Source organism: Phyllobates terribilis, unplaced genomic scaffold (assembly GCF_046119375.1).
Source record: "Phyllobates terribilis strain yellow unplaced genomic scaffold, ASM4611937v1 Scaffold_9__5_contigs__length_417890890, whole genome shotgun sequence".
Taxonomy (NCBI): Eukaryota; Metazoa; Chordata; class Amphibia; order Anura; family Dendrobatidae; genus Phyllobates; species Phyllobates terribilis.
The window spans coordinates 53219047-53244198 of record NW_027362769.1 but is presented as its reverse complement, the minus strand read 5'-3'; the positions used below and the strand labels follow the sequence as shown (position 1 = coordinate 53244198).

The following is a 25152-nucleotide window of genomic DNA, read 5'->3' as shown; positions in this document are numbered from 1 at the left end:
TGAGGAAGAGGAGGAGGAGGAAGAACAGGAGCTAGTTTCATGCGCTATAGACTGTACTACCTGCACAACTGTCATACCGTCTGTTCAGCGTGGATGGCCTGAGAAGAGAGAGGAGGAGGAGAGCATGGTCAGTCGTCCTCTTGGTGAGGACACGGAAGTCTTGCCTGTTAGCAGTCTGGCACGCATGGCTGATATTATGTTACGCTGCCTTTCCCATGACTCTCGCGTTCTCCAAATTTTGGGTGACAGTCATTCCTGGTTGGAGACACTTCTAAACCCACGCTACAAGGAGAAGTTTATATCTCTTATTCCTGAGGCGGACAGGTCTACAAAAATGTGTCAGTACCAGAACGCCCTTGTTGTGGAACTATTAAAAAAATTCCCATCTGAAAACGCTGGTGGCAGAGGTCACAGTTCATTGGACAACCAAGGACTACAGGTGAGAGAGACATAACTCCAATCCAGCAGAGGCAGGAGAACACTATCAAAGTTCTGGGAGAATTTTCTCAGCCCCTCCCATCGCACAGGCCCTGAGGCGCGGGGTACTCTCACAAGGAGTGCAAAGTTTGCGAAGATGCTGAGGCAGTACCTTGCCGACCGTATTAACGTCCTCCGTGATTCCTCTGTGCCTTATAATTATTGGGTATCCAAGCTGGATACGTGGAATGAACTGTCTCTCTATACCTTGGAGGTCCTGGCCTGCCCTGCCGCTAGCGTTTTATCAGAGCGGGTTTTTAGTGTCGCTGGTGGAATTATAACTGATAAGAGCATCCGCCTGTCAACTGAAAATGCTGACAGGCTGACTCTTTTAAAAATGAACAAGGGCTGGATTGGGCCAGACTTCTCAACACCACCGAATGATAGCAACGTAACATATTCTCAAATCCTGTGTCTTTTTTGGGAGGTGTATTCCCATGCACCTTTTCACACCCACACATGGGTATACACTTACTGATTTTGGCTATTTGCTCTTGTCCTCCTCCTTCTCCTCATCCTCATCCTCCACCACCATATCACCAGGGTGACCGTGGTCCGTGATGCAACACCCACATAATTTTTTTAAAGGGTGTTTATGATGCCCGTAAAAAAAAAATTTTATACAGTATGTTCATGTATACCCCCCAGGGGTAAATGTTTGTCAGCCCATGGGCATTACAAGTACAGGAGACCCGCTCCTTTCTAATGGGAACATTTTTTCATGAGGCCCTCTACGTCTCTTCCAAGGGGCATTGGAGTGCCTCCCAATTTTTTTTTCAGCCCTTGCATTCACTGCATAGGCCAACACTATGGGAGACCCACTTCCTAATAATGGGAACATTGTTTTCAGGAGGCCCTCTGACCTCCACGTCTCTTTCAAAGGGGCATTGGAGTGCCTCCAAATTTTTGACAACCCTTGCATTCACTGCATAGGCAAACACAATGGGAGACCCACTTACTAATAATGGGAGCATTGTTTTCAGGATGCCCTCTGACCTCCACGTCTCTTCCAAGGGGCATTGGAGTGCCTCCAAATTTTTGGTAACCCTCCCTTGCATTCACTACATGAGAATAGTGAGGGCCGGCTGCTGGCCCTTTAAGAATAGTAAAGGCCGCCTGATGGCCCTATAAAAATAGGCTTCGTGTCCCTCCTTCATAAATAAAACAGGATGTGTCTGATCATGTCTCACACACCACATGGCCAGATAAAGTTGTAAAATGTTAAAATGACATTTCTCGGTGAATGCATTTATCATTGTTGAAAGCAATGCAAAAGTGCAAAAACGCATCAAAAACTCGTGTGAACATAGCCCAAGGTGTGGAGGAGTATTTTTGGTTTTGGTTATTTATTTTGCCTTATATACAAGTCATTACCCTGGAAAGGATGTTTCTTAACATATTTCCCAGGAAAATCCATTTTGGTTTCGTTTTTGTATGTTTTATTGTGAGTCCGTAAAAGTGGCGTAATACCGCTGACAACATTGTGGACAGCAGTGACCTGGGAGTCAGAAATGCTTCCAGGGGTCTTCCCCATGCTGCTCCTATGCCATTTGAGCACGGTTCCCATCGATTTGGGCAATTTTTAGGCCCTCTGGAGACCACCGGGGGTGCCGCCGGAAAAATGCTCAAGTTTCCCATAGACTTACATTGGGCTCGTTGCTCAGGTTGAGCACCCGAGTATTCCAATGTGCTCGACCCGAGCATCGAGCACCCGAGCATTTTAGTGCTCGCCCATCACTAGTCGGGACCTTATTGTTAAAGGTGTTGTCCAAAACCTAACTGAATTAAAAATTATTCTTTATCTATTTAAAGTACAAAAAAAAATCGCTGTTCTAATATACTTCAATGCACAATAAAACTAACACAGCGATGAGCAGGGACAGGATACTGAGCTCACATTGGTTGTGACAACCAGTATAGCAGAATAGCCCAGCCCCAGAAAGGGTTGTTCCTGATGACAAGCCTATTCAAAGTGGGGATAGCAGCAGCTATGGTGGTGACCGCAGGGCACTCTGACTTCTCATTTGAGAATTTCCACTGCATCCTGGGAGACTCAAATGAAACATCCTCGGAAGTAAGAAGTTAAAAACACAGATAGAAAATTAGGTTTGTGAGGGGACAGTAGGAAATTTTTAATTGAAATATATGAAAAAAATGCATTTTTTTTACTTTGAATGGATACTGTAACGTATCTTTTCAAATTCAGTAAGGTTTTAGACAACTCCTTTAACATTTTGAAATGTTTTGGTTCCTCATTGGAAGTAGTTATATTTTTGTTTACCTGTTTTAAATATCAACAAAATATTGAAGCTAAAAACATTTTAAGCACTTCACTATATCTTGTTCATGGAGTAGAATCAGCATGAACCAGAATAAACTACTGGTCAACTTTCTAAATAATTTTTAGTCATCAAAATATCACACAAATACTAAAGCACCACTCCAGCTGCTATCACTAATGTCTGTTCCCTGCCCTTAGTAATATACTTACCGGCCAACGTCTTCTTCAGCTCTTCCCATTCCGCTTTGGTCCCGCTCTGCCATCTTGTGACTGCAGCTTCTGACTGACCGAAAGTCAGAGACAACGGTCACGAGCTCTCAGTGTAAGTCTATGAGACCCTCATTCTGGTCTCGTTCTGGCTCTCATACACTTACATTGAGAAGTGACCTCCAGTCCGGACAGTGAACACTGGAGTGATTCGGCAGGTCACAAACTGCTGGAGACCGACCGGAGAGGCCTCCTATAACAGAAGAAAATGGCGGTGGGTAAGTTAAGTATTTTCATGCCCGCAAGCAACATATATTATTGATACCACTCTGGGGGTAAAATAAAAAATGCTGGAGTGGTGCTTTAAACCGCACACAACTGTTTTAACTTTATCCATTTACCCTTTCTTAGTTTTTGATCATCTCACTAAAATCCAAACAGTAGATTCCTCCAAATGAACATCACTCACCAACAAACTAGCTTCTGCCATTCTACTTATAGCAGTAAAATCACCAATTCATAAAAGGGATTATCCAGGTTTGGGAGAGATTATGGTTGTGTTTTTTTTTTTTTATTACAGTGGGGTGCCATGATGATAAAACACACTAAAAAAAGTTATAATCAAAGAATCCCCTACACACACCAGTGTTGGCACTCCCACATTTTCTGCTTGACTGCAAGGGATGACCATGACCACCATTCGCCTGACCGCTGATTGGCAACAATATCAAAAGACTGGTGGTCAGGACTTCATTGCTTCCGAACTAGTGTAGACCATCAGAGCAGAAGCACTGGGGTGGAATTGGATTCCCATGGAGAATAAAACTTTTTTTTATCTTGTGTTATAAGCATGGCTACCAACTGTAAATTAGAAAAAAAAATGAAAATCCCCACTAAGGACTAATTAACACCTTGGTATTTGCATCAATATTTGCAAGCCAAAATCAGAAGTAAAATCTACAGAGATAAAAACTATAATTAAAAGATTCTCTCACCTGTTATAATTTTTGGAGCCACACCTGATTCTGGCTTACAACTACTTAAGAAATTCTGGTAAAAAATACTAAACCGTAAATATGGTTGAATTCAGGCATCCATTTTTGTTCTCATCTGCAAAAAATGAGCAGCTTTTGACCTGTGTGGTGGATCCAATTTTCTTTAGTCTTCGGTCCTTATGACTGTTTTTACCATCCGTGTGTCATCCGTTTTTCTATTATGAAAAAAGAAACCCCAAACCTGATGGAGGTTTTCCAAGCTCCTCTTAGCATTTAGTCAGTAAAAACACACAGCCCACAGATGCAGCTTAGATGCTCTGTTTTTTTGGCACCTCTCTTGAAAGGGCAACTTTGGTCTCCAAATCAGACCAAAGTAGGACATATCTCCATTATTTTATGCAAACTATAGATTATAAATAGCCCAATACAATATAATGTGTCCATATGCTCTCAGTAAAAAACACACTTATTGGACACTTATGGCAAAAATGGATCTGCGAATGAAGCCTAAGGAAAGCCATTTAAAATGAGTGAATTGCTCCTAGTTTAAGAAAAAAAAGTGCCAGCCAAGGTTTTGTAACTAAATGATATACCTAAACCTGGGCGAATTTATTGACAAACTGATAACATATAATACCACCAGCAAAAAATGAAAATGCTTTTTCTCTAAACATACAAACAATAGACAGTTTCTTCTAGGAATCAATGTACCTAGGCCAAGTACAGAAGAACGTAAGAAAAACATTTCATTTTATGTATTCAAAAATTAGTCCCAAATCCAGGGGATGTTGGTGAGCCAACTCCTATCACTTCCAATACAATCCTTCTGAAACTGATACACCTTCACATGTGAAATTCCTCCTTTGTGATCTCTTTCTGTGGGGACCAATGTACTCAACTCCTTTTATAAGTACATGGGAGCAAGACCTTGGCATCGGCTTGTCATCAGAGAATCACCAAAAAATATTTACCTTGACTCACAAATTGCCTGTGTCTTGCCAAGCATAGGAGAGTAATTCCAAGATCTCGTTCATATATCGTATAGGTTCTCAACATTTTTACATAAACTTTACAGTACGGGAAAAGTGCTGCTGGTGCAACACGGAGGCAGGCAGTATGGTGCACATATAATGGACATGCTCTAAGTTTTAGCTCTTCTGCAATACTTCTTTGAAATATATTATTTAGCTACTGACACCAAAAGTTTTCCCTCTTCACAAGTGGGGCCTCTGTCCTTAATCTTTGGCTCCATTCTTAGATTAAGAAAGGCCTTTAAAGCCTCTCATGACTGCTGAATCCTCAACGATCCCAAGGCATTGGAAAGCCATTGAACCTTCCTACTTTAAGGAATGGGTGGTTGAAATGGACCACCACTACCAATGGAGATTGTAATGACAGAGGATCATTATAGGGCTTATCGCATAGGACTTGTTTGGGTCTGTTGGGCTTCCTTTAAAGTAATCCCACTGTTCTGTAGTAGGTTCAATAAATAAAATACTTAGTATTGGGCAGATGTACTATACATGAGTCATTTTTCCTGTTTTCCCTTTCTTTTCTCCTTCCACCCTCCTCCACCCCTTAAAACGACTCTTTTTAATTGGAATGATAATTTATTACATATTGGATACATTGTATTTTGAGAATTTCATCTTGCTATATATTATATTGGGTATTTTCTGGTTTTTGTTTCAACAAAAATGTCAATTATTGACATATCATCTTATGTTTTAAAAATGTATGAGAATTTCTTCTTTAATAACAATTGAGTTTTTACAAAAAAAATTTAGTCACAAATAATCAATTGTCACAAATAATCTGAACATCAAATTCCTACTCAAATAGCACGAGGAACCAGGTGATCAAATCTTTCCATCTGTGCAAAATAAAATGAACTGACAATATCATTCATCATAGTATTAATATATTCTGTTTTTATCCTGGTGACAAAAATAATCAAAATATCTCAAGAACTTAGCAGCTACATTCATTATAAGATGTTAAGGAAATCATAGATTGTAAGCTTGCACGCAGGGCCCTCACTCCTCTGAAAATATGCTTGAGATGCAGAAGTAAAAATGTCTTTCCACGTAAAATTTATTTTGGTAGCCTATGAAGTTAAAACGTTGGGGCTGATGCTACACAGCTTCCTTTTGTGATATAATTTATTTCTGGTTGTTGGAAACACTCAATTTCTACCTATATACAGCTATTTATTGATTATATGCCATAACAGTCCAACATTTTTGATTGTTCATCACTACTATTAAACTGCTTGTTAAAGGGCACCTGTCAGTCGGATGAACCCTCCTAAACCACATACATGGGCATACAGGTCTTAGAAAGTTGAATAAAATGACACCTTGATATCTGCGATTTGATGTCTTATTCCAGAGAAATCGACTTTTTTTTAATATGTAAATGAGCTGTTAAGATCTGTGGGCCGGACATAGATCTCCCTGGGGATCTGCCCCCAGAGACTATTGTTTATGGATTTAACTTAGGATTCATCCATGCTGCTTCCTTTTTATTTGATGTGTTGTTTTTATATCAAATGTTTCAAACTTAAATGACTCCTAATCATAACAACTTTTATAACTAATTTAGACTGTCAAGTGTGTGGTCTTTATTAGTGTTTTAAAACATACTAAGGGACATAAATTGATATGAATACAGGCAAAAAAATGTAAAGAATTGTTTAATATTTATGGAGAGTGGCTAGAATTTAGGTTTAGTACTTTGTGGAAATATGACTCTTTCCAACTTTGAATTTTATAATGCTGTAACTTAGTCGTCTTTTTCATTTTATCCATAATTGGTGACGGAAATGTAGTAATCTAACTTAATATTTTCTTTATTTACAGACGTAAAAAATTCAATGTGATCAGCATGGACCCCTTTATTAGTAAGTTGTTTGAGATTAGCGAACAGCTAGCTTCTAGTAACTGCAGCGAGCTGGCGTTCTTGTGCAAGGACTTTATCTCACAGCAATCTTGTACTGGAAAAGAAGACACTGATCTCTTTGTCCTTTTACAGCAAATGTGCTGTATGGATGGGAACAATACATGTCTTATTGAGGAGCTGCTATTTTATTTAGAGCGATATGATCTACTTCTAAAACATTTTCAGTTAAAAGCGAGCGCAATGAGTGAGAGACTGAAGGATCCAGGGATGGCGCAAATTTCCCCTTACAGGTAAGACATAAAAAGACCATCTTAAGTGGTAATGCCCTAGTACTTCAGAAAGGGGGCAAACGTCTACATTTATCAACAATGAATATCTACAATAATATCTAACAGAAGCAAACCAATGTAATAATCCAATAGGTATACAATGTTATTGTGGGGATGTAACGGTAACGGTAAAAAAGGCAATGAGCAAAATGGAGAAAGTATGAAAACAAATCAAATACAAATAAAGAAGGGCTAAAAAAGCAGAAATAAACCTCATCTAATGATCAGAAAGAAAGAGTAGACTGTCTAAGAGAAGAGCAAATGATGATGTCGCCCCTGACCAGAATGGTTCTCAGGCCTCCCATCCATGGGTCACCGATTACTGACCTGGGCGATTAACCGGAGTCCTTTTTATGACCACAGATCACATCAAATGTGAATGTGCAGGGAAACAATGAGCCAGTAAAAGCAAAATAGTGCAGCATTTTTATTGAAACTACATTGCAAAAATGATTTTTAGCCCAAAATACATGTATTTAAAGAAGTACTCTCATTAACTTTTTTCCTCTAAGGCCATGTTCACACGTTCAGTATTTGGTCAGTATTTTACATCATTATTTGTAAGTCAAAACCAGGAATGGGTGATAAATACAGAAGTGGTGACGTGTTTCTATTATACTTTACCTCTGATTGTTCCACTCCTGGTTTTAGCTTACAAATACTGATGTAAAATACTGACCAAATACTGAACGTGTGAATGTGGTCTAAACCTGTGTAAATTGTAGTGTAGTGTCAGTGTGTTAATATACTCATCAATCACTGTCTTGTACTGTATTCAGTGCCACGCCAGTTCTTTCCTGAGTCATGTGATGGTGACTCCGACTCTCCGGATCACTCTATACTCTGTGTGTGAGCCGTAAGCATCTTCTACAGTATAAGTCTATGGAGCCTTGTTCAGGTGCTCCATAGACTTACATTGTAAAGTCACTACCGGAGAGTCTATATTGCTGTCAAGTGACTCCGTAGAGGAGTGGAAGGCACTGGATACCGGGGAAGAGGCAATTGTTGAGTATAGTAACACACTGACATTACACTACACTAACAATTACACAGATTGAGTTGAAAAAAAGGTAACAAGAGTGCTTCATTAAGTAAAAACAAATGTCCCCAAAGGTGGACAACCTCTGCTTGTCTGCTGAGCCGGATGGCAGTCAAAGCGCAAGGGGAGGGATTACAACGCTGCTCCGATGACTGGCAGGGACTGGATGCAGGGACAATGTAACTTCATTTTCTCCCTGCAGCTTCTAGTTATAATGCCACATACTGTATGTTGAAAATTATATTTACCAGCAGATTACCAATATGACACTATGGCTACAGATCAATACCATTATTTCTGAAAAGTTCCCTTTAACACTATTTTCATCCTACTGACAATTTGTTTGACCTTATTGTTTTAGATGTTTACTCTACAAGCTCGGAAATGTAATAACAAATAGTAAACTTGAGGAAATCAAAAGGAATTGTACACAAATTCTTCCCAAAGCTAGAGTGGAAAAAGTGAAGGTAAGGAATGGTTAAACCTGTCACCAGGTTCCCCATATAAAGTACGGCCAGCATCTTTCAGCCCTCTGTTACAGCATACTAGAATGCTGTATGTATGTCCCCAATCCCCTCTGCAAGGCATAAATAAATAGCTTCAAGGCCAGAGACGCCCATCAGACTGGACTGCGCGGTCTGTTAGTATAATAAAAGCTTTTTTTAGTGCCACGCAGAGCGGATTGGAGACATATATACAGTATTCTAGAATGCTGTAACAGAGCGATTACAGGTGCTGGCCCTGCTTTATATGGGGAAAGCTTGGTGACAAGTTCCCTTTAATACTATTTGAACACTGGTATATTTGACAGCTGGAATATTTATAGAATCTTCTACTATTTCATCAGCTGCTGCTCAGTTCTGTGTACAATGTGTCAGGATCCAAATCTATCTATCTATCTATCTATCTATCTATCTATCTATCAATCTATCTACAGTTAGGTCCATATACAGTACAGACCAAAAGTTTGGACACACCTTCTCATTTAAAGATTTTTCTGTATTTTCATGACTATGAAAATTGTACATTCACACTGAAGGCATCAAAACTATGAATTAACACATGTGGAATTATATACTTAACAAAAAAGTGTGAAACAACTGAAAATATGTCTTATATTCTAGGTTCTTCAAAGTAGCCACCTTTTGCTTTGATGACTGCTTTGCACACTCTTGGCATTCTCTTGATGAGCTTCAAGAGGTAGTCACCGGAAATGGTCTTCCAACAATCTTGAAGGAGTTCCCAGAGATGCTTAGCACTTGTTGGCCCTTTTGCCTTCACTTTGCGATCCAGCTCACCCCAAACCATCTCGATTGGGTTCAGGTCTGGTGACTGTGGAGGCCAGGTCATCTGGCGTAGCACCCAATCACTCTCCTCCTTGGTCAAATAGCTCTTACACAGCCTGGAGGTGTGTTTGGGGTCATTGTCCTGTTGAAAAATAAATGATGGTCCAACTAAACGCAAACCAGATGGAATAGCACGCCGCTGCAAGATGCTGTGGTAGCCATGCTGGTTCAGTATGCCTTAAATTTTGAATAAATCCCCAACAGTGTCACCAGCAAAGCACCCCCACACCATCACACCTCCTCCTCCATGCTTCACGGTGGGAACCAGGCATGTAGAGTCCATCCATTCACCTTTTCTGCGTCGCACAAAGACACGGTGGTTGGAACCAAAGATCTCAAATTTGGACTCATCAGACCAAAGCACAGATTTCCACTGGTCTAATGTCCATTCCTTGTGTTCTTTAGCCCAAACAAGTCTCTTCTGCTTGTTGCCTGTCCTTAGCAGTGGTTTCCTAGCAGCTATTTTACCACGAAGGCCTGCTGCACAAAGTCTCCTCTTAACAGTTGTTGTAGAGATGTGTTTGCTGCTAGAACTCTGTGTGGCATTGACCTGGTCTCTAATCTGAGCTGCTGTTAACCTGCGATTTCTGAGGCTGGTGACTCGGATAAACTTATCCTCAGAAGCAGAGGTGACTTCCTTTCCTGGGGCGGGCCTCATGTGAGCCAGTTTCTTTTCAGCGCTTGATGGTTTTTGCAATTGCACTTGGGGACACTTTCAAAGTTTGCCCAATTTTTCGGACTGACTGACCTTCATTTCTTAAAGTAATGATGGCCACTTGTTTTTCTTTATTTAGCTGCTTTTTTCTTGCCATAATACAAATTCTAACAGTCTATTTAGTAGGACTATCAGCTGTGTATCCACCAGACTTCTGCAAAACACAACTGATGGTCCCAACCCCATTTATAAGGCAAGAAATCCCACTTATTAAACCTGACAGGGCACACCTTTGAAGAGAAAGCCATTTCCAGTGACTACCTCTTGAAGCTCATCAAGAGAATGCCAAGAGTGTGCAAAGCAGTCATCAAAGCAAAAGGTGGCTACTTTGAAGAACCTAGAATATAAGACATATTTTCAGTTGTTTCACACTTTTTTGTTAAGTATATAATTCCACATGTGTTAATTCATAGTTTTGATGCCTTCAGTGTGAATGTACAATTTTCATAGTCATGAAAATACAGAAAAATCTTTAAATGAGAAGGTGTGTCCAAACTTTTGGTCTGTACTGTATATTTGGACAGAGATAACATTTTTCTAATTTTGGTTATAGACATTACCACAATGAATTTTAACCTTTTAACCCCCGAGGGTGGTTTGCACGTTAATGACCAGGCCAATTTTTACAATTCTGACCACTGTCACTTTATGAGGTAATTACTCTGCAACGCTTCAACGGATCCCCCTGATTCTGAGATTGTTTTTTCGTGACATATTGTACTTCATGATTGTGGTAACATTTCTTCAATATCACTTGCGTTTATTTGTGAAAAAAACGGAAATTTGGCAAAAATTTTGAAAATTTTGCAATTTTCAAAATTAGAATTTTTATACCCTTAAATCAGAGAGATATGTCACACAAAAGAGTTAATAAATAACATTTACCACATGTCTACTTTACATCAGCACAATTTTGGAACCAAAATTTTTTTTGTTAGGGAGCTATAAGAGATAAAAGTTGACCAGCGATTTCTCATTTTTCCAACAAAATTTACAAAACCATTTTTTAGGGACCACATCACATTTGAAGTCACTTTGAGAGGTCTTTATGACAGAAAATACCCAAAAGTGACACCATTCTAAAAACTGCACCCCTCAAGGTGCTCAAAACCACATTCAAGAACTTTATTAACCCTTCAGGTGCTTCACAGGAATTTTTGGAATGTGGAAGAAAAAAATGAACATTTAACTTTTTTCACAAAAATGTTACTTTAGACTCAATTTTTTTTATTTTCACAGGGGTAACAAGAAAAAATGGACCCCAAAATTTGTTGTGCAATTTCCCCTGGGCACGCAGATACCCGATATGTGGGGAAAATATACTGTTTGGGCGCACGGCAGGGCTCGGAAGGGAAGGAGCGCCATTTGACTTTTTGATTGTAAGATTTGCTTGAATAATTAGCGGACGCCATGTTGCGTTTGGAGAGCCGCTGTGTGCCCAAACATTGGAGCTCCCCCACAAGTGACCCCATTTTGGAAACTAGACCCCCCAAGGCACCTATATAGATGCATAGTGAGCACTTGGAACCCCCAAGTGCTTCACAAATTGATTCGTAAAAATGAAAAAGTGTTTTTTTTTTCACTTTTTCATTTTTGCGAATCAATTTTTGAAGCACCTGGGGGTTCCAAGTGCTCACTATGCATCTAGATAGGTGCCTTGGGGGGTCTAGTTTCCAAAATGGGGTCACTTGTGGGGGAGCTCCAATGTTTGGGCACACAGGGACTCTTCAAATGCAACATGGTATCCGCTAACAAATTGTCGGCTCAAATTGTTAGCGGACACCATGTTGCGTTTGGAGAGCCCCTGTGTGCCCAAACATTGGAGCTCCCCCACAAGTGACCCCATTTTGGAAACTAGACCCCCCAAGGCACCTATCTAGATGCATAGTGAGCACTTGGAACCCCCAGGTGCTTCACAAATTGATTCATAAAAATGAAAAAGTGTTTTTTTTTTCACTTTTTCATTTTTACGAATCAATTTGTGAAGCACCTGGGGATTCCAAGTGCTCACTATGCATCTAGATAGGTGCCTTGGGGGGTCTAGTTTCCAAAATGGGGTCATTTGTGGGGGAGCTCCAATGTTTGGGCACACAGGGACTCTTCAAATGCAACATGGTATCCGCTAACAAATTGTCGGCTCAAATTGTTAGCGAACACCATGTTGCGTTTGGAGAGCCCCTGTGTGCCCAAACATTGGAGCTCCCCCACAAGTGACCCCATTTTGGAAACTAGACCCCCCATGGCACCTATCTAGATGCATAGTGAGCACTTGGAACCCCCAGGTGCTTCACAAATTGATTCATAAAAATGAAAAAGTGTTTTTTTTTTCACTTTTTCATTTTTACGAATCAATTTGTGAAGCACCTGGGGATTCCAAGTGCTCACTATGCATCTAGATAGGTGCCTTGGGGGGTCTAGTTTCCAAAATGGGGTCATTTGTGGGGGAGCTCCAATGTTTGGGCACATAGGGACTCTTCAAATGCAACATGGTATCCGCTAACAAATTGTCGGCTCAAATTGTTAGCGGACACCATGTTGCGTTTGGAGAGCCCCTGTGTGCCCAAACATTGGAGCTCCCCCACAAGTGACCCCATTTTGGAAACTAGACCCCCCAAAGGCACCTATCTACATGCATAGTGAGCACTTGGAACCCCCAGGTGCTTCACAAATTGATTCATAAAAATGAAAAAGTGTTTTTTTTTTCACTTTTTCATTTTTACGAATCAATTTGTGAAGCACCTGGGGGTTCCAAGTGCTCACTATGCATCTAGATAGGTGCCTTGGGGGGTCTAGTTTCCAAAATGGGGTCACTTGTGGGGGATCTTCAATGTTTAGGCACGCAGGGGCTCTCCAAACGCAACATGGCGTCCGCTAACAATTTGAGCCGATTTTCCATTCAATTTGTTAGCGGACACCATGTCGCGTTTGGAGAGCCCCTGATGTGCCTAAGCAGTGGAGCTCCCCCACAAGTGACCCCATTTTGGAAACTATACCCCTCAAGGATTTTATTAAGGTGTACAGTGAACATTTTGAACCCAGAGGTACGACACAGAATTTGATAACATTAGGTCATCATATTGAATAAGTTGTCATTAGTCTTGAGCGCAAGTGCTCGCTACTTGAGTTTGCATCGGGTACTCAGGTTTGCACCATGCACAGCGTGTGCTCGAGTGACATGCTCGAGTCCCTGCTCCGCATGTTTCACGGTTATTAGACACCCAAAAAAAAACAAGCGAGGATCGCTCATGCATGGCAGGCAATCCCCGCAAAATTTTTTTGGCCGCGAAGCATATGGGGCGGAGACTCGAGCATGTCACTCAAATACCCACGATACTCAATGCATACCAGAGCACCCGATACAAACTCAAGTAGCGAGCACTTGCGCTCCACACTAGTCGCCATATCGTCATCTTTTTTTCTTACTTTTGAAAAAAATCCCAATCCCATCACAACCCTAACCTCAAACCCAGCCCTAACCCTAGCCCAACCCTAACCTGAGAGTTTATTTTTTACGCCGTTCCTCGTGCGGTATAAGTGATTAGACGACTTTATTCTTCGGGTCGGTGTGATTACAGCAATACCAGAATCATATGGGGTTTTTATGACTGACAGCTGTCACACACTAAACGACGCATTTTTTGTAAAATCTAGTTTTTGCATCGCCATATTTTGAGAGCTATAATTTTTCCAGATTTTGGCAGACAGTCATGTGACGGCTCGTTTTTTGCGGGATGAGTTGACGTTGTTATTGGTGCCATTTTCAGGCACGTGACATTTTTTGATCGCTTTCTATTCCGATTTTTGGGAGGCAGAATAAACAAAAACCAACAATTCAGGAATTGTTTCTTTGTTTTTTTTTCATTCTGTTCCGCGTGTGGTAAAATTGATAAGGCAGCTTTATTCTTCGGGTCAGTACGTTTACAGCGGTACCTCATTTATATCGTTTTTCTATGTTTTGCACTTTTACATAATAAAAGCAATTTTATAGAAAAAATTATTTTTTAGCATAGCTTTATTCTGAGAGCTATAACTTTTTTATTTTTCGGCTGATGGAGCTGTATGGTGGCTTGTTTTTTGCGGGACGAGATGAAGTTTTCAGCGGTACCATTTTTATTTATATTTGTCTTTTTGATCGCGTGTTATTCCATTTTTTGTTTGGCGGTATGGTGATAAAGCATTGTTTTTTGCTTCGTTTTTTTTTTTTTTTTTTTTTTACCGTGTTCACTGAAGGGGTTAACTAGTGGGACAGTTTAATAGGTCAGGTTGTTCCGGACGCGGCGATACCAAATATGTGTACTTTTATTGTTTGTTTTTTTATAATAATATTTATTGATGGGTACATTATATTTTTATTTTTGGTGGATTATATTTTTTAATTTTTTTTAAATATTTTTTCATTTTTTTTTATTTTTTTTTTCACTTTCTGATAGTTTTTATACTTTATTACTTTGTCCCACTATGGGACTTTCACTTTTTTTTCTCTGATCGCCTACATGGCACAGGAATGCAGCACCATCCCTGTGCCATGCAGGCTGTCAGCGCTGGACAGGGAGAAGATTGTTTGGAGATGCACTGCGCATGTCCAAATAATCTTCCTGCTGTCTGGTGACCCGGATGTTGTCATGACGACATCGGGTCGTCATGGCAACATCCTGGAAGCCGCGGCAGACATCGCTGGAAGCCGGAAGAGGAGGTGAGTATCTGCGATCACCTCCCCTTGCCACCGCAATGCTGCGATCGACTTCGATCACAGCATTGCGGGGGTTAATGTGCTGGGAGCGGTGTGAGACCGCTCCCTGCACATAGCCCTGGGTGTCAGCTGTGACAATCAGCTGACACCCGACGGCGATCGCGCCCGCACAGCCTGTGTGCGGGCGAAATCGCCAGGGCGTACTAATATGTATCAGGTCCATAAGGCCCAGGGCACAGATATGTACTAATATGCCCTTGGTCGTAAAGGGGTTAAACAAAACAATTCAGATGCAGTTGAAGTTCAGACTTTCAGCTTTCATTTGAGGGTATCCACATTAAAATTGGATGAAGGGTTTAGGAGTTTCAGCTCCTTAACATGTGCCACCCTGTTTTTAAAGGGACCAATTGGTTTGTTTAAAATTCATTGTGGTAATGTCTAGAACCAAAATTAGAAAAATGTTGTCTCTGTCCAAATATATATGGACCTAACTGTATCTATCTACTGTATCTCTCTATCCTATCACATATCTCTATCTATCTATCTAGAAAATTAGAAAAAACAGGCAGCACTCCAAAAATGAAAGTGAAAAAAACGTGGCTTTACTGATCCATTAGCAGCAACGTTTCGGCAGATTTTTCTGCCTTTCTCAAGCATGCGTAAGAAAGGCAGAGAAATCTAGCGAAACGTTTCTAATAATCTATCTATCTATCTATCTATCAATCCAATATATATTTCTGTATATCTATCACAAAACACATATGAGATTCTGTTTGTATTCCAGAGTATGTTGGATGTTTTTAATGAATTGGAAAAACAAGATGTAATCAGTGAAGGTAATGTGGACTACCTGGAGGAAATGTCTCATTATTTGAAAGATGAAGAGTTTAATGCTCTCATTTCAGAATATCAAAAGAGGAAAGCAGGTACATAATATTTTATGGGTACAATTAATTTCTTCCAAATACAACCAAGTCTGGGGTCACATTTTACTCAGCTGGACATCCTCTTTGAGAGGCAGAGGCTGGATGTTTGCAATAACTGTCAGACAGTAGTGATATTTGAGATTCAGATATTAGTCTGTCCCTTGATAAATCATTTTTTGAGAGTGTCATGATGATAGTAGTGGCACAATTAATATTTCATATGACTACCATTCATATTATGTCTTTATAAAGACATTACTTGGAAAAAAAATATTATAAAAATACCAGAAAATATTGTCTGGCATTGATAAATAAAATAACAATGAATGATCAATGGAAATAAGATGTATTTGAGGTCCACTTGGAGTGAAATATCAGTTGTTCATAATACTTTTTAAATATATATATAAAATATACTATTTTAGTTTTTATATTTAACGCATTTGCACTTTTATACAATGGGTACGGAAAGTATTCAGACCCCTTTAGATTTTTCACTCTTTGTTTCATTAATGCCATTTGGTAAAGTCTAAAAAGTTCATTTTTTTTCATTAAAGTACACTCTTCATCCCATCTTAACTGAAAAAAAAACAGAAATGTAGAAAATTTTGCAAATTTATTAAAAAAAGAAAAACTGAAATAACACACGGTCATAAGTATTCAGACCCTTTGCTCAGTATTGAGTAGAAGCACCCTTTTGAGCTAGTACAGCCATGAGTCTTCTTGGGAATGATTCAACAAGTTTTTCACACCTGGATTTGTGGATCCTCTGACATTCTTCCTTGCAGATCCTCTCCAGTTCTGTCAGGTTGGATGGTGAACGTTGGTGGACAGCCATTTTCAGGTCTCTCCAGAGATACTCAATTGGGTGTAGGTCAGGGCTCTGGCTGGTCCAGTCAAGAATGGTCACAGAGTTGTTCTGAAGCCACTCCTTTGCTATTTTAGCTGTGTGCTTAGGGTCATTGTCTTGTTTGAAGGTGAACCTTCGGCCAAGTCTGAGGTCCAGAGCACTCTGGAAAAGGTTTTCATCTATTATATCTTTGTACTTGGCCACATTCATGTTTCCTTCAATTGCAACCAATCGTCCTGTCCCTGCAGCTGAAAAACACCCCCATAGCATGATGCTGCCATCACCATGTTTCACTGTTGGGATTGTATTGGGCAGGTGATGAGCAGTGCCTGGTTTTCTCCACACATACCGCTTAGAATTATCACTAAAAAGTTCTATCTTCGTCTCATTAGACCAGAGAATCTTATTTCTCATAGTCTGGGAGTCCTTCATGTGTTTTTGAGCAAACTCTATGCAGGCTTTCATATGTCTTGCACTGAGGAGAGGCTTCCGTTGGGCCACTCTGCCATAAAAGCCCAACTGGTGGAGGGCTACAGTGATAGTTGACTTTGTGGAACTTTCTCCCTTCTCCCTACTGCATCTCTGGAGCTCAGCCACAGTGATCTTGGGGTTCTTCTTTACCTCTCTCACCAAGGCTCTTCTCCCACGATTGCTCAGTTTGGCTGGATGGTCAGGTCTAGGAAGACTTCTGGTGGTCCCAAACTTCTTCCATTTAAGGATTATGGATGCCAATGTGCTCTTAGGAACCTTGAGTACTGCAGAAATTCTTTTGTAACCTTGTCCAGATCTGTGCCATGCCACAATTCTGTCTCTGAGCTCCTTGGGCAGTTCCTTTGAGCTCATGATTCTCATTTGGTCTGACATGCACTGTGAGCTGTGAGGTCTTATATAGACAGGTGTGTGCCTCTCCAAATCAAGTCCTATCAGTTTAATTAAATACAGGCTGGACTCCAATGAAGGAGTAGAACCATCTCAAGGAGGATCACAAGGAAATGGACAGCATGTGACTTAAATATGAGTGTCTAAGCAAAGGGTCTGAATACTTATGACCGTTTGATATTTCAGTTTTTCTTTTTTAATAAATTTGCAAAAATTTCTACATTTCTAGGGTTTTTTTCAGTCAAGATGGGGTGCAGACTGTACATTAATGAGAAAAAAAAAGAACTTTTTAGAATTTACCAAATGGCTGCAATTAAATAAAGAGTGAAAAATTTAAAGGGGTCTGAATACTTTCTGTACCCACTGTACATTTACTAAAAATGTCCATTTACAATTTAGGCTGTAACGTAACGTGTCTCTATACTTTTCTGATCCATTTTATAGTTAATAACATTTTATTTTTTCATTGCTTTCATGGTTGTTTGCTTCTAAACCCAAATTACAGTTTTCTCACTATGAGAAACTATATATTACTAAGCAGCTACCTATAAATGACTCACTTTACATCCACAAAATTACCGTTACTATTATTATTTTTTTCATTTCCTGTCACCTTAGCAGCTGATTCGGATCTAATAAGCACAGATTTCCACAAAAGCTCAACTCACGAAAGAGAAAAAACACAGGTAAAATATATATACTGTAGCTCCTGGGAAATTAATGTATCTCAGGTACAAAATACAAGTGCTTTCCTAATTCTGGTGACAAATAAGAGGGGTGGGGAGATTTACTAAGATAAATTCACCAGAATTTTGGAGCAACTCCTGCAAAATAAAATCTCTTGCCCAATCCTTGAATTACCTTAATTACATTTTAGACACTTTTTGTACCTTTAAGGCCACGGTCACTGTGGCGCCCCTGAGGATTCAGTTGCCACAGAGGTACTGCACCTCACCCCGATGTGTGGTGTCTCCTTCTCTCAGGTAAGAAGGGAGTGCTGCCTGGAACCCCAAACACCTGCATCCAACACTACACTGCTCCAGCCCGGCTGGAAGGGCAAGATGCAATGTATTTTTCTGCTGAGCCCTGTCCCTGGCTGGAGTGGGGGGAACCCAGAGGTAGGGGGGAACCAGTAGTGGGTGTGGGTGGAGGAAGTTGTTTAAGGGAGCACTATAGTAGTAGGTATATATAAAGGGAAGCCATCTTAGGGTGGCAGATCAGTAGTCGTGTAGTGAGAGGACAGTTCAGAAGAACAGTCCGGGAGCAGAGTCTTAGTAGGAGCTCTGCTACACAAGTAGGGCCCAGTGTCAGAGGCCCAGGAGGGGAGCAGGGAGTAGGCTCCGTTCTAAGAAGGGATCCTAGGGCGTACGGCGAGTGCAGGAAGGCACCCGTATGCCCCGCATCTGTCAGAAGACAAAGGGATTGTAGGCCGCAAGAAGGGGACCGGCCCCTGGCCCAGTCGTGTACTTCAAGTCCCGGCTGGAAAAAACGGAGGCTTCTGGCTTATATAGTCAGTTGCCGAAGCCGCATTCTAATCCCCAGGAGGGTCAAGCAGGTCTAGGAACTCCGACGCACAGGAGGGACTTCAGAGCACCCGAGCGGAATTGAGAGTGGGCAGCGCAGGGCAGGAGGGAGAAAGACCCAGCGTGAAGTCGGTCTAGCTAGGAACACAAGAAAGTGGGGTTCTGTCCAGTACTCCTAATCTGCCTGAGGAAGTGCTGAACCCCTGGCTGGGGAACGCAGCGCGACGTGGGAGGCTGATAACTGTACAGTGCACCAGTGGAACTGTCATGAAAACTGTGAGTAAAGACTCGGATGACTGCACTGCACTGCCTCCGTCCATTCTTTATCTGCGCCACCTTTCCCTCACCGCACTACAACACCCAGCGCAACCTCCACATCCTACACTGCCCTGGAGCTAGCTCTACCTGTGGAGAGCCACGCCATCCCTGCTGCCGTAACATCAGCTCCAGAGGACCTGCTCCGCAGCGACGGCTCCCTTTAGCCACAATCCACAGGTGGCGTCACAAATCCCATATAAAAGTATCCCCTTTTTACTGACCGCCCTGGGTCACGGACCGGGCCTGCCACCGTGATAGCCCCCGGCAACCAGAGGCCCGGCTGCCGAGTACCCCACGGCCCTGGGGGCGCATCATCACACGTTCAGTATTTGGTCAGTATTTTACCTCAGCATTGGTAAGCCAAAACCAGGAGAGGAACAATCAGAGGAAAAGTATAATAGAAACACGTCACCACTTCTGTATTTATCACCCACTCCTGGTTTTGGCTTACAAATACTGAGGTAAAATACTGACCAAATACTGAACATGTGAATGACGTATAACACAAGAGTGATTGCTTAGTATTAAAATTGCACAGAAAAAAAGACTTGTACAGGGCGCTGGTCACACAAATTTAATCTAGTATTAGATTAGGCGGGCTGTCCAGCTCTATGTAAATACACCCCATAGGAACAGGCATCCTAACTTACAAGGCCAACATTGATGGGATTGGTTATATTTTTATTCAGGGTGCAGCCAGGCCCATCAATGTTGGCCTTGTAAATTAGGATGCCTGTCCCTGTGGGGTGTACTTACATAGTGCTGGACAGCCCACCTAATCTAATAGTATGGGCGTCACTAATAGGCTGTGAGCCTTTTATGTGTGCAATTTTAATACTAAGCACTCACCCCCTCCATGAACTGGTAGGTTGCGAGTGATTGTCTCATCAGTATTCTGCACCTGTGTTGCCGCCATCTTTATTATATGGGTTTGCTGCATCCTGTTAGTGCATTAGTTCTGTGACCTGGGCAGGTAAATACTCCTGCCTTTTTTACTGTGTTAATTCTTGAATTTTTGGCGGGAATTTTAATTCCTCTTTCTCTGGCCTTACTTTTAGTATAATCTCTTTTTATTGAATAATAAAAGACATAAAAGACATAAACATACAAAATCAACATCAGTAGGAGCCAGTGCTCAGTCTCGACGATCAAAATATGATATATTCACATATCTACTATTTTTCTTATAAGACTGAGGCACCTTTATCCAGCAATATAAGCTTACTTTTGTCTGTTCCAACAATGGAACCAAGAGCATATATCAAATATCAACAATGCCAAAACGAGAGAAAAGAAGAAAGAAAGAGGAAGAAAAAAAGAAAGAGGAAGAAAAAAAAAAAAAAAAAAAAAAGGGGAGGGGAGGGGGGAGAGCAGGAGAAGAAGTAATAAGAAAGTGAAAATAGGAAAGGAGAGAAGGATTTAAGGAATGGGAACGGGGCAGGGGAATCTGAGCTAAGGTTCTATTTTAATTTCACTAATCATCTCCAGCACCAATCCGGATCCAATTCGCCTATTCATCAGTTTTTACCCAAATAGCCCGTGGAACTCCGAGTCTTGAAACAAGATCAAAACACTCCAGATCTTCATGAATTTATCCGCACAATCATTGAAATCAGCAGAAAGCTCCTCCATTCTGCAGATATTAGCCATTTCATTATACCACTCTGAGATTGGGGGGATTTGAGGTGACCTCCAATAACGTGGAATCACCGCACGAGCTGCCGTTAAACAAAATCTTAAAATATCTTTTTTTTGGGATCTAATCGATGAAGGCAGAATGGAAAGTAGGGCTATCTCAGGGCAGTTCTCAACCCTATTTCCAGTAATTAGGTTATAGTTAGAGAATATTTTATCCCACAGAGGTTTGATCCGACTACATTCCCACCAGATGTGGAGCATAGATCTCTTTTCCACTCCACATCGCCAACACATGTGGAGTTTCACAGGATACCGATACCATCTTGCCATAATTTTGAAATTTTTCTCCTGCGCATAATTTGCACCTGACATTTTGTGTGTAAACAAGAAACTTTTTTTCCCAGTCTGATGAGGGTATGACATGTCCCAATTCCTGTTCCCACTTATGTTGAAAATTAAGCTTTCCTGAGATATTTACCCCTATCAGACAATTATAAAGCATGGATATTACATGGTTGGGAGGAGCTTCCTGCAAAAACAGTCTCTCAAAGGAAGATGGTGTACACTGGAACAGGGGCACTGCCCCCCTGGACGATAAAAACGATTGTAACTGTAGATATTCCAACCACTGGAGTTTTCTAGACGGATACCTGTCTTGTATTGTATTGAATGACGGAAATCTACCGTTTTCGAATATCTGCAGAAGGCGAACATCCTCCCTAGCTCTCCATCCCATAAAAGAATCCCTCAAATATCCAGGAGGGAAGGAGGGATTGGAGAATAATGGCATAAGAGGGCTGATTGTACTAGAGGAAAAGTATTTTTTCATAATTGCATGCCAAATTTTGATTGTACCCCTAGTCAATTCAGACAAACCTCCAATTGAGGAAACATCTGAGGCGAAGAGCCAAGGAAGGTGCTTCAAAGGAACAACTACTCCCTCCTGCTCAACAGTGACCCATTGCTTTGTCAAAGAATTATAGTGCCAGTCTAGAAGGCGACCCAAAGCAGAGGCTTGAAAGTATGTTTTAAAATTCGGAAATCCAGCTCCACCAGCTGCCTTAGGGCGGTTCAAAGTCTGCATACTTATCCTAGGTCTACCTTTACCCCACACAAACCTAGTTAATACTGTACGTAATCTGCTGAAAAAGCTGCATGGGGGAGAGATAGTGACAGTCTGAAAAATATATAAAAAGCGGGGAAGTATATCCATTTTTATGGCATTCATTTTGCCAAACCAGGACATTCTCAGTTTACTGTAATTTAGTAAATCTTTACATGTACAGTCCAAGAGAGACTGGTAGTTTAGCGCATACATTTTTGACAAGTCAGAAGAAACGAGCACTCCCAAGTATTTTATCGCCTCCGATTTCCACTTAAAAGGGAAGTTGTCCATCACCTGTCTAACCTCTCTCTGCGGCAACGACACGTTTAATGCCTCCGATTTTGAGTAATTAACTTTGAAATTACTCAGGAACCCAAATCTGTCAAACTCCTTCATTAATGAAGGAAGAGATGTCTGAGGTTGAGATACATAGAGGAGGAGATCATCTGCATATAGTGCTGTCTTATAAGTCCTTGTACCCATTTTAACCCCTTGAATACTACTATTTTTCCTTATAGCGTTGGCCAGGTGTTCCATCACTATCACGTACAGAAGGGGGGACAGAGGGCACCCCTGTCTAGTCCCATTTTGTATCTTAAAGGGTGAGGACAGGGCTCCATTAACTCTAACTCTGGCAGTAGGACCTGAATACAAGGAGAAAATCAACTGTAAAAATCGTGGTCCAATGCCTATTTGGTTTAGTGCTTCCTTCATAAATTGCCAATGAACCCTATCAAAAGCCTTCTCTGCATCAACAGATAGAAGGCCCATAGATACGGAATTGCTTTTAGCTTTGGAAATTAGCAACATAGTCTTAATGGTGTTATCTCTTGCCTCTCTGCCCTGAATAAATCCTACTTGATCTGTGTTTATAAGGGAGGGTAACAATGGGGCCAGTCTCTCTGCTAGAATTTTGGAGAGTATTTTAATGTCTACGTTTATTAAAGATATGGGTCTATAATTAGCCGTGTTTGTAAGATCTTTACCCTGTTTAGGAAGGATACTAATATGGGCTTCCAATGATTGGGGGACGAAACACGTCTTATCATTTAGTGAGTTAAATGTTTTATGCATAATAGGGGATAGTTGAGTTTTAAGGGACTTATAGAATGCTGGGGTAAATCCGTCTGGACCAGGACTTTTACTAGATGGTGTAGATTGAATAGCAAGATTGACCTCCTCCTCCGTGATGTCTTTTTCCAGTTCCCCAGAGACCTGGCTATCTAAGGATGGTAAAGAAGTATCCTGTATATACTCTTTAATTCGGGCAGTTAGGTCACAGGGAGAGAGATCAGAATATTGCCCTTTAATATTATATAATTTCTCATAGTATGAGCGAAATATCTCGATAATTTCTGAAGGGTTATGGGCATCCTCCCCATTCTGTTTCTTGATATATGGAACGTATGTTGCCACAGAACGAGGATGAAGCAATCTTGAGAGTGCCCGTCCACATTTATCTGACGATTCATAAAAAAAACTTTTAGTTTGCTCCCTATGTCTTAGATACTTTTGCTCAAGCAAGATCTTAAGATCATTCCTTTTTTTTGATAGTTCTGCAAGTGTATTAGGTGACAATGTATGTTTGTGCAATATCTCTAATATGTGTATCTGTCTCAACAGGTCATTCACCCTCTGTGTTCTTTCTTTTTTGAGTCTTGAACCATGTTTAATCAACACGCCTCTCATGACACATTTTAGAGTTTCCCATTGCAGAGGAGTTGAGGTCTGATCTGTTTTGTGAATTTGCATAAAAGAATCAACAGAATCTTTTAATTCCGTCATGCAGATATTATCCTTGAGAAGGTGATCATTCATTTTCCATGTCCACGAGCGTCGGACAGAGGAAGGAATAGATAGGGATAGAAAAATTGGAGCATGATCAGACCACAACATGTCGCCTATTGTGGCAGATGGGTTTAAAGAAAGAGCGTGATGACGCAACAGGAAAAAATCAATGCGACTATATGAACCATGCGCAGGAGAAAAATATGTGTAATCCTTACCCTGAGGATTTAAGATTCGCCAAACGTCTGTCAATCTGAGGGCGTGGATGGCCCGCTTCAGTGATCGGAGCCTTCTTGAAGGGACAACACCCCTTCCTGAGGATGAATCTAGCGCGGGATTCCATGTGAAGTTAAAGTCTCCACCTGCAATCAGAATACCTTCTGCGAATTCAGAGAGGGATGTTAGAAAGGACCTACACGTGGGGATCTGGTCTTTGTTAGGGAGGTACCAATTTGCTATTGTATATATTGATTCCGCTATTTTAAGTTTTAAAAACACATATCTGCCTTTATCATCAATGAGGGAATCTATGAAGGTGTAAGCCAACGATTTGTGTATGGCTATGGATACACCCTTAGAGCGTGAATCCGGATTAGTGCTGTGAAACCATCGAGAATAATACCTATCACCAAGAACAGGCACATGCCCCATTTTAAAATGCTTTTCTTGTAACATAAGAACCTGAACTTTTTGTTTGTGCATAGAGTATAAAATTTGAGAACGTTTCTGTGGGACATTAAAGCCTCTTACATTCAATGAACCTACTTTAATAGATGACATGATTACCAATGGTGAGGAAGGGGGTGGGGTAAGATGGGAGACGGAAATATAAAGAAAGGGACGAGAAAGTGAAAGGGGAACAAAAAATAAAATTAGAATAAAGAAAACAGTCTGATGAGGGGAGATGAGTCTATTTTACACCTGCCAGCAGTGTGTAAACCCCTTGAGAGAATGGGCTTTCTACCGAGGAGCCGTCCCCCCCAAGCCCAAACAACAGGCCAAACCTTTTGTACTAAAACTTTGATATAAAGGCAGCCAAAAACTGACATAGATTAACATCTGCTTATCACTATATTAAATCTCAAATCAATATATCACATAACCTTGTGAGAAAATATCTGCACTTCCCAAGAACTGAATACCAT

General features: G+C 40.9%; 1 protein-coding gene and 1 long non-coding RNA gene across 14 annotated transcripts in view; one reads left to right on the top strand and one right to left on the bottom strand.

The window, feature by feature from the left end:
- LOC141161541 (caspase-8-like) overlaps positions 1 to 25152 on the top strand; it is a 134339-nt gene that overhangs the window by 62257 nt on the left and 46930 nt on the right. For 11 of the 13 annotated variants that reach the window (XM_073646480.1, XM_073646477.1, XM_073646485.1 and 8 more), the window contains 4 exons: positions 6822 to 7151; positions 8591 to 8696; positions 15765 to 15906; positions 18254 to 18321. In XM_073646480.1, coding sequence (XP_073502581.1) covers positions 6847 to 7151; positions 8591 to 8696; positions 15765 to 15906; positions 18254 to 18321 — 621 coding nt within the window. In that variant the 5' untranslated portion in view covers positions 6822 to 6846. The remainder of the gene's footprint in view (positions 1 to 6821; positions 7152 to 8590; positions 8697 to 15764; positions 15907 to 18253; positions 18322 to 25152) is intronic. The other 2 variants (XM_073646488.1, XM_073646487.1) reach the window with 2 other exon arrangements.
- LOC141161542 (uncharacterized) overlaps positions 1 to 25152 on the bottom strand; it is a 118614-nt gene that overhangs the window by 84253 nt on the left and 9209 nt on the right. The gene's annotated exons all lie outside the window — the stretch shown is intronic.